The sequence below is a fragment of the Xenopus laevis genome, chromosome 1S, assembly GCF_017654675.1.
Source record: "Xenopus laevis strain J_2021 chromosome 1S, Xenopus_laevis_v10.1, whole genome shotgun sequence".
Classification (NCBI taxonomy): domain Eukaryota; kingdom Metazoa; phylum Chordata; class Amphibia; order Anura; family Pipidae; genus Xenopus; species Xenopus laevis.
Genome location: NC_054372.1, coordinates 131,890,022 through 131,904,238, shown reverse-complemented (window position 1 = coordinate 131,904,238; position 14,217 = coordinate 131,890,022). Strand labels below are relative to the sequence as shown.

The 14,217-nt window shown below is 37.6% G+C and overlaps 1 protein-coding gene across 2 annotated transcripts; it reads right to left on the bottom strand.

Annotated features, from left to right (window-relative positions):
- Positions 1-1,286: 1,286 nt before the first annotated feature.
- Positions 1,287-12,151, bottom strand: ttc5.S (tetratricopeptide repeat domain 5 S homeolog). Of its 2 annotated transcripts, XM_018243961.2 has the most exons (10): positions 11,936-12,090; positions 10,461-10,593; positions 10,015-10,226; positions 6,963-7,113; positions 6,375-6,466; positions 6,219-6,275; positions 5,907-6,053; positions 5,499-5,686; positions 3,557-3,701; positions 1,303-1,912 (listed from the first exon to the last, which is right to left on the bottom strand). In XM_018243961.2, exons 1-10 carry the CDS (start codon positions 12,017-12,019, stop codon positions 1,793-1,795), a joined length of 1,329 nt encoding a protein of 442 aa, XP_018099450.1. In that variant the 5' UTR covers positions 12,020-12,090; the 3' UTR covers positions 1,303-1,792. The 2 variants fall into 2 exon arrangements, with proteins under 2 accessions (XP_041436152.1, XP_018099450.1); XM_041580218.1 differs by lacking the exon at positions 10,015-10,226 and having other exon boundaries at positions 1,287-1,912; positions 11,936-12,151.
- Positions 12,152-14,217: the final 2,066 nt, after the last annotated feature.

Below are 14,217 nucleotides of genomic sequence, written 5' to 3'. Positions count from 1 at the left end.
AAAAAAATGCATTTCAAAGTGCCAAATATTTCCACCTGCCCTGTGGTGTGTGCCTAAAAGCCCTGCTCTTTAAACTCCAAGAATGGGGTTGAAACACATTTTCAGAAATAGGAGCCTGCTTATAAGAGCCAAGTCAGATAAGCACCCACTGTTATATTTTTGGCAGAAAAACTGTAAAACTGATAATATACACTACACAGTAGGTATTCTTTTAAACATATCAAAACATACTTCTTTCCTTGATATTGCATGTATATTCCAGTTCACCCTTTGTAGACCAGTCTTAGAATCTGTGGTACACCAATGATCAGGTCATTAAACTAAATACAGCCTCCATACACATTTGTCTAATTTAAATGTCCTCCTTTTACAAGTCTCCTAAACACCTCAGCAATAACGGCCACTACTTCATGTATGAAATAAAACCCCAGTTCATCCTGAGATGGGATTACGATTCTGAAGAATTGGGCATCTTTTTTTTTTTTTTTTCTTTCTTATCCCACTTCTTGTTCCTATACTACTGCTGGGAAACTTTTCATTCTTCTTCACCAGTAATGGTCTCTAAGTCCCCATATGTTTCCATATAATATGTTGTATATTAATATAGCAGGCACTATATACAACAAATTGGTTTTGCACAATGGTACAATGTCATCTACGACCCCAGTAGACTGACCTATGGGGACAAGACCAGTGGCGGTGCAATGGGGTCACACAGGCATTTAACACTACCTCACTCCAAAAGTCTCGATGTATGTTAATAGTGAACAAGGATTTGGAAGTTTAATAGTCTATCTGTGGTTGAGATAAGTAACTGGCCAATTCCTTGAATCATTTGCCATAATTTGGGAAAATCGCCTTCTCCAAGGTTGTTTCCTTCCAGTAAATAAAATGAAGCATATAACAAATTCTAGCTGCCCTATAACGTTTCTTTGAGGATAGCAAGTTGGGGTAGATTTTAACAAGTCCCACTGTCTCTTGCCAAGTCGCCCTCAGAAAATGAATTCTAAATTAATATTTAGGGATATTACCACATTCTTTATCTTGTTTGTAGTGGCTAATCCAGATATCATGCCACCTGTGCTGCCATTATTATTTAATTGCCTGTGTCAAGAAGAATGTGCACAAGAATCTACCTCACTTTAATTAATCAAAGCTGGGCCTAACAGTATTCCTGACCAAGCCAATTCTACATGGCCCAGCACCCTCCAGCCCAACTCCTGCTCCAAGAAAAAAAAAGTTATCACCTCCATTTTTATTCCCCCCTTCTGTTATAATATAGAATATGATCTTTTTCTTGCTATTCTGTGCAACTTCAAACAAAGTGTGAACAAATACCAGCAACACACTACCAAGTTATTTTTTTTTTAATTCTTTACACAAAAATTCCCTCTAAACATATGGGGAACAACAAATATTGGCAAAAATAAATAATCACAATCTTATATCAAATTTATAAATACAAGCACTAAATGGAAAGGTGGAGGAAACAAATATTAAAAAAAGGCTGAGACCGGGGAAAAAAAGTAATTAAGACACAAAGTTGCGATAAGGGCACTGCTGTGTCATAAGATCAATGCAGCCATTGTGATACTGGACATGATTTATTGCCAAAGTAATCTGTAGCACCAACTAGATATAAAGGAACTGGACAAATCAGTTCTTATAAGTGTTATTACCAAAAAATGCTTAGCTCTCATGCAGCTTTTTGTGGCTATAAAATGCAGCACAAATGGCAAATATCCTTCATGTCCCTGCTCTTCACAGCATTGCAAGAAGATCCTGATGTTCTTCAATCACTCTGAGGCCTGTAAGCGACTATTGCACTGGCTTGTGTGCTAGGTCCCTGTGGCTTGCCATTGACTAATAACTGGACAGGGGAGTCAACACGTATACTTTGGAATGAAAACATCTGTAAAAAACATGATAAGCAGAAAAGTAAAACATGTACATCACAAGGAACACATTTAGAGAACACCTGGATGGTGGGATACCGACCATACAATGTATTGAACCTTTGTGTTATTTCATATACTGGTTCTAGTTTGATAGTTCTAGTTGCACAGGTTACAAAACAAATTATCATCATCATCATTTATTTATTAGCTGCAACAAGTTACACAGTGCTTTACATTAGTTTATAACAAATGGGGAATAAATGGTGAATAACAAACAAGGGTTTACAGAGTACAATAGGATTAGAGGGCCCTACACACGAGAGTTTACAAACTGAAGGTTAGGGTACAATTGAGCTTGGGCACTGTTTTGTTTTGAACGGTTATGAATCACATTACTAATGTACATATGTTGTAGTTTCATTGTTCGTTATAGCAGTTTGTGTTTTTAACAGTGGCTATCCCCCCTATCCTGTTTTTTTTTTTTAAAAGAAACAGGTAGGGGACCCATAATTTGAACTGCTTCTCTATAGTAAGAAGCTCATTATCATGCAGGTATACAAACAAACTAATTGAAAAACAGGTTGGCAACCTGTTTAACACTTTCCTGCTAATGATTATAACACTTAAATATATGCCCTTATATGTGAACAAAAATCTGTGTGAGGTTCATATATTTAAAGGTGAAATATACACTAACATGTATTTAACCTGAGCCAAAAACAAACTTGGCTTGTGTTGCAAATGGATTCTGGCTATACAGTGTTTTTAAAATTTTTAATCCATCTGTTTCATTTTATCTTGTTCCAAGCAGCACATAAGGCCTATGGAACAAAAGACAATTTGATTCAGTGTTAGTTATCAAACCCTACTGTCACCGCATACCATAGCAGAGGGTTCCTAGAATAAAAATAATTATACTAACTGATTGTTCTTACAAGCAACTTTCATAAGGATTGTTTTGCGAGTATAAAATTACAATAATAATCATAAAGTTGATTAAAATTATGGATCTATAGGTTGGCAGATGAAAGGGCAGACTGTTGGGGGGAGGGAAGAGTTTTGATTGTATATATTTATTAAAACAGATAGTTATTGTATGGCATGCAATCATAATCCAATTGTAATATGCAAAACTACTTATGAATTTTAAAGTTACTCCAGTTACTTGGAGTGGCAACAGGTAGTAGAAGACACTAGGAAGATGGAAGAAATAACACATATTATCCATAACAAAAGTGATAAATATTGGAAAATTTGGGAACCATGGGTCAGGTTTCTAAATAAGTAACCTTAATTAAGGGACAGGCTAGATAAGGATTATGGAGGATCTAACTTCGCAAATTAAGATACTATGGATATCCCAGGCAAGTGTAACAGCCAGAATAACAATATTGAAATAACACTATGCAGGGTTTTTCTGTTAAACAAATTTTTTGGTAACGTGTTAATATGGTACAATGGACTTGTTAGAACTTTGTAGCACTTGTCTTATATTTTTTAATCTACTTTTTCAATCTACTTTTTATCTTTTTATATAACTGTCAACAAATTTCTCTGTAAAATTTCTATAAAATAAAAAAAAATAAAAATAAATAAATAAAAAAGAAAAAAAAAAAAAGAATTTTAAAGAAAGAAAGAAAAGATGCATATAGTCTCACCTGGCCTTTATGCTTTATATTATGCTGCTTCAATTGAGGATCAGGAATGGTCACAGAATCTGCAATGAGGACACCCCAACTCTCTACCATGTTATAAACCATTACTGCATAACAGGTGCCCTCTGCATCTACTAGCCCAAAAGTGCTGTAAGTAAAAAATAGAATAAGAACCATTAAAAAAAACTCTTCATGAAATATGACAAAATGCTGTCTGCTGTGCTTAGCTCAGCAGACAAAGCACCAACCACTGTTTGAAAATAAATATTCTTGGGTGGCAAAAGATGAATTTTAACAGTTTCTGTGCTTCTAAAAGCAGCAGTCAGCATTCCCTTTATTGAAAAGGCAACATCACCATTGAAGGAGCTAACATGGCAGCTTCGTGATCAATAGCTAAATAGAAAACAAATCAACATCTATAGTACTTTGACTAGGGATGCACCGAATCCACAAATCCTTTGTGAAAAATCTGATCTGGGCGAATACCGAACCAAATCAGAATCCTAATTTGCATATGCAAATTAGAGGGGGGGGGGAAGAAAAAAGCGGGGAAACATTTTTTTACTTCCTTGTTTTCTGATGAAAAGTCACAAGTTCCCTTCCCGCCCCTAATTTACATATGCAAATTAGGATTAGAATCCGATTTGAACAGGCACAAGGATTGGGTCGAATCCGAATCCTGCTGAAAAAAGCAGAATCCTGGATTCGTGCATCCCTAATTTTGACATATATATTATATATCATCTTTAGACACAAAGATATAATTCCCTATGATCACTGCATCATTGCAGAGCAGCAAAGCACAATGTTTTGGGAGACAGCCTTTCGCTAGACGAACTGTTCACAGTTGCAGAACACCAGCTACAGCTGGAGGAAGTTCACCTAAAAGGACTCAATTCTTACGGATACATTGTTGATCATAAAAGTCATTAAACCTCATTCAGATGAACAGATAACATAATCTGTTTTTATAATTATTTCAATTTGTTGCAAATTTTCCAGACAAAAAATTCAACTGTCTAGGTTCCTCAGTTGGGGAAGTTTAATAAACCTGCCAAAAATGTTCACCATTATGTAGACAGTGGTATTCTAAGGCTAAATGCAGTTGGTCTTTATTTTTTATTTGTGAACTCTTTTGGGCTAATAATAAATTATACAATTAGCACTTGTGTTGTACTTGTAGGAACATGCAAGCTGTGCTCTGTTGGGTACAAGGCACAGAGCACACTACTCATAGGTTCAAGGAGCCCTGTACTCAACACCAGTCCTGAGCAGGCATTAAATACATGGCTCTGGAGAATGTTGCATCTCCTGGAAAACCTTCTTTGCACCTCCCTAATGAATGGGGATGGCCCCCTCAGTCAGGGAACAAATCTGATTGGTCCCCCACTGGACATAAGTAAAGCTATCAGCATACAAATTTTCAAGCTTTCACAGTGCTATTGATTTAGTATGAATTCGATTTTCTTTTTCTAAGAACTTAGGTTTGTTTTTTGGAATGTGTCTGATAATTTTTAAGATTAAATGGCTATGTATTGATCAGTACTAATCAACCTTTATATATAGCCATGTCAAGAGTTGCCCCAACTTGCCCCAAAGTGCTTGCCATATAATGCAGGGAATTGTAAAAAGGGCAGGTAAACTATATTATGGAAGCCCAGCCTTGTTCTCTACATTTACAGTCTGCAGAGCCTTCAGTATCTTTAGTTACTGACGAAGATAGTCAGTAATTCTATTATTTCTTCCCACCCACCACTTCCTCTGAGCAAATTTTAGCTTTGTGACACTGCAACTGTGCAAGATTTTTTTTTGAGTAGTGTATCCAATGTAATGACCATACATTTTACACATATTTGTCATCAATAATTTTTCACATAAAGTGACATTAACAAAATTGTCACCCTTATAAATTACATCTATAACAGAGAACGTTTACATTACTCACAATGGCACTCGTTCCTCAGGCATAAGGCTGAATACAACTCTCCCCAACACTACACAGCCAGGGTTCCTGCCTGGCTCCAAAGAACTCAGTGGTTTAAACTCTAACCCTCCAGAGCCACCAAAATGACCAAGAAGAGAAGGAGTCAGGCTACTCAACATATTCTGCAGCCTCTTCCCTCGTATCTTGCCCTGTGGAGCCAAAAGAAAAAAGTGGGTGCAGGGAAGGATAAATAACTAAAGAAAGGAAAGGTTATATAAAAGAGACACTTTAAAGAAACAAGGACCATTTACTATGAAACCATAAACTATTTCTTTCACTCCAATATGAAAGGGGAGGCAAGAGTTTATTCAAAGGAGAATAGAACATAATGCAAAGTTCTAATATATTTTAACATAATTAGAGGTGTACCTTGTTGGATAGAAGGCCACACAGTTTACCCAGGTAATCAAGCAGTTGCTGTTCTCTCATGACTGGCTCAGTCCATGAAGGTTCTAAAGCGGCAGCTTGTGAAAAGCCTTCTAATGCTCCTTCAAATCTCTCTTCATACTTACATAGCTAGAGGGAACAATAAGCATGAATAGCCAGCATTGAATACGGCATAATATATATATATAACTTCACAGTGTTCATAAATTCATATTCAAAATGTACTTTTGCTTCTGGCAGAAAAAACATTTAAACACCAAGGAAGAAAGCCGTGTAGCTATTACAGTATCTTACTGTTGCTCGGTTGAGATGCAGATCTGGATTGCTGGATGCCGTCTTGTCAACTCTTTCCTATAGTAAATCAAGATTGTATTGTGTGATGGGAAATGACGACGATGTAGAAAGATTGCAGTGATGGGCTATCAAAAGGGACACAGCAAAGATACTCACTGCCTGCACATATGCATTCAAAGCCTGCTGAGAGATTTTAGGATTCTGTCCAGTGCAGAAGAAAAGCGAGAGGTAAGCATTACCGAGGATGTCTGCAACAGGCAACAAAAAAAGTGGTCAAAAGGGCATTTGTATCTGTGTTTCATATTTCCTTATAATGACACAGATAAATTGAGACAGATCGTTCTTAAGGAATACAATTATTTCTCAATGAAAACCTAACTTGGAATAGCCATATTTATTTTAACAAATAGCATATTATAATGACATTGTGTGCTACATACAAACAGTATTTTTCTGTAACGCATTATTTCTATACATTATATCATCATTTTTCTAGTATAAAAAAATTAACAGTAAGTGGAGATAAGGACTAAAAACTAAAAACCTGACAAGTAAGTTTGCAAAAAGTACCTCTGATGGATGTTGTGGGAGGAAAGGTGGGAAAATAAAAAGCACATTTTGGAACAAAAAAGTTTAGCAGTATTTTATCCCAAAAAGCGTTTTACAGTTCATTTATAAAGACAGAGAAATAGGTCTCTACATAAAATTTTTATAAGCAGATAACATTTTCCATTTTGTACTCACACCAGGAAGTCCCATCTTGTGGGTCCATTTGTACAGCTTGCTTTGCTTCTTTCACACTGTCCATTATGTTTCTACTATTTTCCTCAGAATCCTGTGATCGCTGCTGTCGCATCACCATGGACAAGTTACGCAAAGAAACCTTATTTTTGCACTAAAAAAACAAAAAGGCTACATTTTCAATGGGGAAGTTCAGTTTGAAATACAATTTCAGCAGGCTATTGACAACAGTATTTAAATTTTTATATATATATATATATATATATATATATATATATATATATATATATATATATATATATATATACACACACACACGCTCTTTTGTATTGTATGACTCACCTAGAGGAAGAATATGATTGATGATTCAATAAAATCATTGTAAAATACAAGTGGAGTGCTGGTCCAATTTGAACTTTGTATGATAACCTTTGACCAAGCACCCACCACAGGACCAAGACAGAGTGCGGGTACTTTTTGAAACAGTATATATATATATATATATATATATATATATATATATATATATATATATATATATATATATATATATATATATATATACACACACACATACATTCAGGCTGTGGTGCACTCCAATCCAGCAGAGTTTTACTGCCTGGGTGCTGTCATATATAGTGCAGATAGTCGTGACGCACTCCAGGACTTCATAATGAGATAAAGCAAAGTGAAGTTTATTTGTCAAATAAACTTCACTTTGCTTGATCTCATTATGAAGTCTTGCAGTGCGTCATTCCTTGGAACACGACTATATATATATATATTTTTTTTTTGGCACAATGAAAGATCCTATATTGGCAATGGAGAAGCTGTAAATGCCTATTTAGATATTTTTGAATGGCAGAACTTCAATATACAATTCCTCTAGGTGAGTCATACAATACGAAAGAGAGCCTGTGTTTGATAGTAAGATTCAGCATTCAAATTTAGTTTTATTGCCATCACAACTATATACAAATACAAAGTGAGATAAAGTTATGAGTCTTCAAACCAGACTATTGCTCTGTGAGGCTACAATTGTATTATTACTCCATATTATTATTGCTCTTTCTATAAATGTCCTCTCCTATTCATTTCCATCCTCTCATACAAAACACTGACAGGTTGCTAGATTATATTAAACTTTAACAACCAGATAGCTGCTCACATTCAAAATTAAATAGCTACTAAACAAAAATAATAATGAACAAAAACACAAAAATAAAATATTAAGACCAGCTGTCAAACTGTGTTAGAATATTACAGTCTCACACACATTCTTACAGCAGCAAGATCTTTACTGGCAGCTAATTGGAAAAAGCCGCTAATACCGGGGGTACAGACCCTTGTAACAAAAGTTAATTGGATCAGAGCGATGGAGTCCATTCGAGCCAGGCTTTTGGATAGAAGTTATGAGGAGGAGCTGGAGTGGCATCCGTGGACCCGTTACTTGGACGTGCTTTAGCTGAGGACAAATGTGGCGAGGTGAGCCACTGCACCTAGACGGTGTAGGACACGTTACCTTCGTTTAGATGTACTTCTGTGGTTGAACGCACTGCTATTTCTGACACCTTTCCTCTATTCTTTATTTTCCTTTCCCCCTTTTTTTTTCTTTTTCTTTATCTTTCCCTTCTCAACCCCCTATCCCCCCTTTTATAATTGACAATACAGTCACTTTAGCTTTTTTGAGGTATTGGTTCATATGTGGAAACTGCATTTATCGATCTGCTGTCTAGATACCTCCTTTGTTACTACTTCAGCCGATGTCCTTTTGTTGCATTACGTTCTGCAATCTGCACTGTATTGGTAAAAATCAATAAAAATTTCAAATTTAAAAAAAAAAAAAAAAAAAAAAAGAATATTACAGTCTACATCATAAGTTAAAATAATAGTAGAATAATAGAATGATTTCCCATACCTGAGTAAACAGCTCTAGACACTTGTTTAGGATAGAAGCTGCCATATAACCTTGGTATGACATCACTTCCTGCCTGAGTCTCTCCCTGCTCACTCATAGCTCTGAGCTCAAATTACAGCAGGGATGGGAGGAGGGAGGGGGGAGAGGAGCAAACTGAGCATGCTCAAGCCCTGCCCTGGAGGTTTCAGCTGAAAACAGGAAGTCTGATACAGAAGCCCATGTGTACACAATATAAGGAAAGAAATGTGGTGTTTCTTTTGACAGAGGACTCAGAGCAACATTACTTTGAGGGTTTACTGGTGTATTTATACTGTATAGACCTTTTTGATAAAGCTTACTTAATTTTAGCCTTTCCTTCTCCTTAAGCAAATTGTATAAGTGAACTCTCACTGACAGATAAATGGCAGTAAAAAATCTCCATATGCGTCACTCCTGCAGGAGCCCTTGCTGGCACATGGTTAGGCCAATGGCACACTTTGCCTTTCCTTTGCAAGTGCTTGATCTGCTTTTGTCAACTCTTATGTCTTTTCTCTCTTTTGTCTATAATGACAAAGTATAGGAGCAGCCTGTCAGCGTGAACATGGTGAATAATTTGGAACAAAAATGTATACTTCCCTGTTATTGTTCGAAAATCAGAGTCTGCCATTGGCCTTAAAGGTATAGTTCAGTATATAGTAAAAAACTGGGTAAATAGATAGCCTGTGCTGAAAAGCAGGAAGTTGTGTTCTGTTCTGTTAGACATCCAGTCACTGCAGCCTTTATACATTACATTTTTGGCTAACTAACTATATTAGAAACATTTTTTTATCTTGCACAGCCTATTTACCCAGTTTTTCTACTGAACTGTTCCTTTAATGTAATTTTTCTACTAAACTACAATGAATCAGCACTGCTTATTACATTCTGCCTTGCTGTGAAATTGATCACAAACCTACCCAATGCTGTACAATCCAATGCAGGATGCTGTACATATTTTAAATAATAGACGCTGGACATATTTTAAATAAACATTCACATTTTTTTTTTCATTCAGGTACAAGATTCAATTATAATTCTGTCATCATAAGAAACGGGTCACTATTTTTTTGCTATATTTTTTTTATCCTTCTAATAAAATTAACCTTCTCTGGCCCTTACGTGATTCAGTGCTCCCAAAAAACATGTTTTAGCAGCTGCCACATCCATTTTCTTCCAATACACCTCTCCCAGCTGATTCCAACCTTCTACAAGTCCAGGATCCAATTTTACTGCCTTAGATAGTGCATCCTCTGCCTCTTGGCTATGATTCGGAGTGACATTTAAGGCCTTTCCTCGAAGCATTAAAAAGAAAGCTTTACTCTTCCAGGTATCTAAAAATGTATTTAGAAAAAATAGAGAAAGAATGAGGGTCCAAGAGTCAATCTGTGCATTGGAACAATGATGGATAATCAGAGGCCCCCTCAAACTATCCCAGCACCCTTTGGTTGTCAAAGGGATGACGGAAGTGGGACATAAACAACATCTAGAAGGCCACAGGTTGGCTGACTGCTTTAGAACTTCTAATAGAACATAAACTATTACAGTCACTCTTAGTCTTTCATTACCATCAATCTCGTCCATCTGTGCAATGGTTTTTTCCATTTCCTTTTCAACATCATATTGCTTCCTAGCAGCATCTTCCACACTGTGCGTCTCAAAATAGTGGTCTCGGAATGTATAAAGATGGTCAACAAGTTCCTAAAGGTTAAAAATAACATTTCAATTGTACGCTTTAATAGTCATTTCAGTCCCGTGCGGCCTTATACAGTAATGTAGAATTTTGTAATGTTTAAAAAATATCGAAATCCTAAATAAACAATTAGCAGATAAACCCTAAACAAGTGACGTATGCTTCTGCCTATACACCAGATCTACACAAACCAATCCTCACCTCTTACACTAAAACATGAAGTATTAAGATGTACAGTAACCAACTGGAAGTAGTTTTGCATTGGGAGCCAAGATGGTGCAACTTCAGGGGAAAAAAATTGTCAGGGAGGGAAAGCAAACAGTGCTATAACCATCTATACCATTTATTCAAGAGGACTAGGGGTCGCAAAACAGAAATATAACTGAATTAAAGTGTATACAAATGTACACGATTCAAACCTATTAAATGCTTATGTAACTACAAAAAGATGAAACCACACATGACATAATGTGTTTGTTTATTGTTATAAAATGCAAAATAAAAACCTTTAAAAAAAAAAAAAAAAAAAAAAAAGTGATCATAGACATTAAGATTTTTCTCTCCTTAACGACCGATTTTAGTGCGATCTGACAAATCCCTCAAATTATCATGAGGTTGGTGGGCACCGAACGATCAGGCATGTAACAATTTTTTGTCCAATATTGTCAGAAACCGATCAGGCAGGTTAGAAAATTTTCATCGCTCATAGTTTAATGTATCCATTATCCAGCTGTCTGCTGGGCCACGCACGTGGCTACCCACAGTTTTTCTGGCTTCATCTAGACAATATAGCTTGAAAAGATATTTTTAGTTGTTGGACAAATCATACATTTAAACGATCGCTTCAGGATAAGCTTGGTCTTACGATAACAATAAGATCTTATAAAAATCTTAATGTCTATGGCCACATTTACATTGTCCTTGCGGACTTCAAGCCGGACATGCCAGTACTGTATTTCTATACGGTGATGTTATAGATGTAGTTACAGATATAATTATGGTCGCTATCTGTCCTGGAAAATAAATTGGCGGCTTCCATACCACTGTCATCTCTGCACTAAATCAACTATTGTTTTTTTTTACAGTTTATTGTAACAGATGATATAGCTGTAAAATAATCTGTGCCATTATATTAGATAGCATGAGTTATACTTTACTAAGCAGGTCTTTGTCACATGCCTGACTATATACAAGACTACTGACATGAAGCCATCAATTAGATCCCTAGACACTGACATTTCAAATGCACACATGTCATCAATCCATGGAAACTAAAAAAAATCGCAGTAAGCACGCAACAGAATGCAATTATATCAATGCGCGCTCTGCAGATGTCATACAGGTACATACCTGCAATCTCTTCTGGATTTCTGCTTCTGTGTCCGCACTCCCCTCTGCCATAGTTTGTGCCTTGTTGCTAGAATGCAGTGGCATTCAGGAAGTTGTGATGTCACAGCCATGTGACCAAAAGGTAGGCGGAAGAACGTGAAGCCAATGTGGGGCGTGTCTAGTCTGTAGCCCTACTTAGGATCGGGCGTCACAAAGCACCACGTGACTGCAGAAGGGCGTAGCTTGTGCTGCCCATAAGAAGACTAAGGCGGTAGATCTGAAATCAAATTGCCCCGGCACTGGCAGAAGGGGTTTGATGCAACATAGAGGGCAGCATGGAGGTTTAATATGGCTGCATAAAACACGCAAGTAGGGAAACGGATGATGTGTGGAAATCCGTGACTAAAAGGGAAACTAAAGGTTTCTCATAATTAACTATACAGTAAGTCATACCTCCCAACATTTTGGAAAAAAAAACAGGGACAAAAAGATTGGCGCGCATATCAGGGAGATTGTTTTGACCACGCCCATTTTTGTGGGCACACCCCCTAATTACCATGTTAATTTTACAAAATTTGGCAAGTTATGAAATTCTGAACACATTTCTGTGTTTTTTTTTTTTTTTTCAGTTATTACAGTTTTGCAAATGAAGGTGAATTGCCCTTTAAGCTGTGAGTCTATGGGTGGCCATACACGGGCAGATAAACCTGCAGATATCAGTCGTTTGTACCAATTTGACAGCTAATCTGCCCTTGTATGGGGGCTAGGGTTGCCACCTTTCCCTGTGGCTCCAGCCGGACAGGGGGTGGTCCCGTGACGTCACGGGGCGGTCCCATGACGTCAGTGGGCGTTCCCGTGACGTCAGTGGGCGGTCCCGTGATGTCACGGGGCGGAGCTATGACATCGCGATCGCCGATTGGCCGATCGCGGCGTCAATCAAGCTAATCCCGCCCGGTTTTCCTTATTTGGAAAACCGGGCAGGAAGCATTGAACCGGGCAGCCCTTCAAAATACCGGGCTGTCCGGTTCAAAACCGGACAGGTGGCAACCCTAATGGGGGCTTCCGACGGGTCTTCCCGATCGATATCTGGCCACGATATCGATCGGGAAGGTTTGATTTTTACCCGACCGACCCATCGTAATTCAATTGTTCGGCCATACGGCCGAACGTTCTAATTACCCCCGATACAGACATGCTGTTAGTGGCATATCGGGGGAAAGATCCGCTCGTTTGGCGATGTCGCCAAACGAGCAGATCTTTGAGTCTATGGCCAGCTTAACTTTTCCCAAGGGACAAAGTATCTTATAAGCAGCTGTGGCTGTTCTGGGCTCTCTGCCAAAAGCCAATGAATTTAGAAACATTGTTTCTTTTTCTGGCTGATCAGTGCAGAGATAAACAGGACTTTCAGTACAAATGAGGGACTGCGGGTTGAGCTCAAAAGAGGGACTGTCCCTCTAAAAACGGGACAGTTGGGAGGTATGAATAAGTACTAGGGTTGCCACCTGTTTGGTTTTGACCCTAACAGTTTGGTTTTTTGGAACAATAATCTGGTCAATAAATGAATTATCAAGTAAGGTTAGTTTATTATTACAGAAACAAAAAAAAAAAGCAAATCAATCAAAGATAAGAAATTGTTTTTCTAAACTAGCATTGCTGTATTTCAGAGCATTCTGGATAAGGGATTTCTGTATAATAGATACCATACCTGTAATTGAAGGATTGGGCTCACTCATCAGGTATTATATAGTTAAGAGAAAGGTTGCCACCAGTGTGGCTTTGAACTGGACATCAAAACTTTCTGTCTGGTTTATGTCATCATTGCTCCACCCCCAATGCTATCTGACTCGCCCCCTTTGTTTGGGTTTAGCCGCTGGCAAAGGTGGCAACCCTGATGAGTGTTCCATTCGTTTTTTTTAAAACTAAAACTGTTTGATATGGTTGCCAGATCACTTGAAAATTCAGGGACACATCTAGGAAATATACTCCAAAATGGAGGTAGTCAGGCCAAGTCACCTCACAGGCTTCTATTCTGCCTGCCAATCACTTATCTTGATGCAGTATGCAAAGTGCAATTTCAAGCACAATCTGCGTTTTCCCCCACAATACAGAGTTGTCTCCAGAATTCTAGTGACCAAGCAGATGGTCTTGACATCCGGACAGGTGGCAACCCTATTCCTGTGCGTCAATAGGCGCAGTAGCGCCCCATTCTTAACCAACGTGAAGGGCAAATTTTGATGCAAGTACCTTTAATGAAATTGTTTTTTGACTCAACTCACTTGTGGAAAATGTGCATAATAATGCTT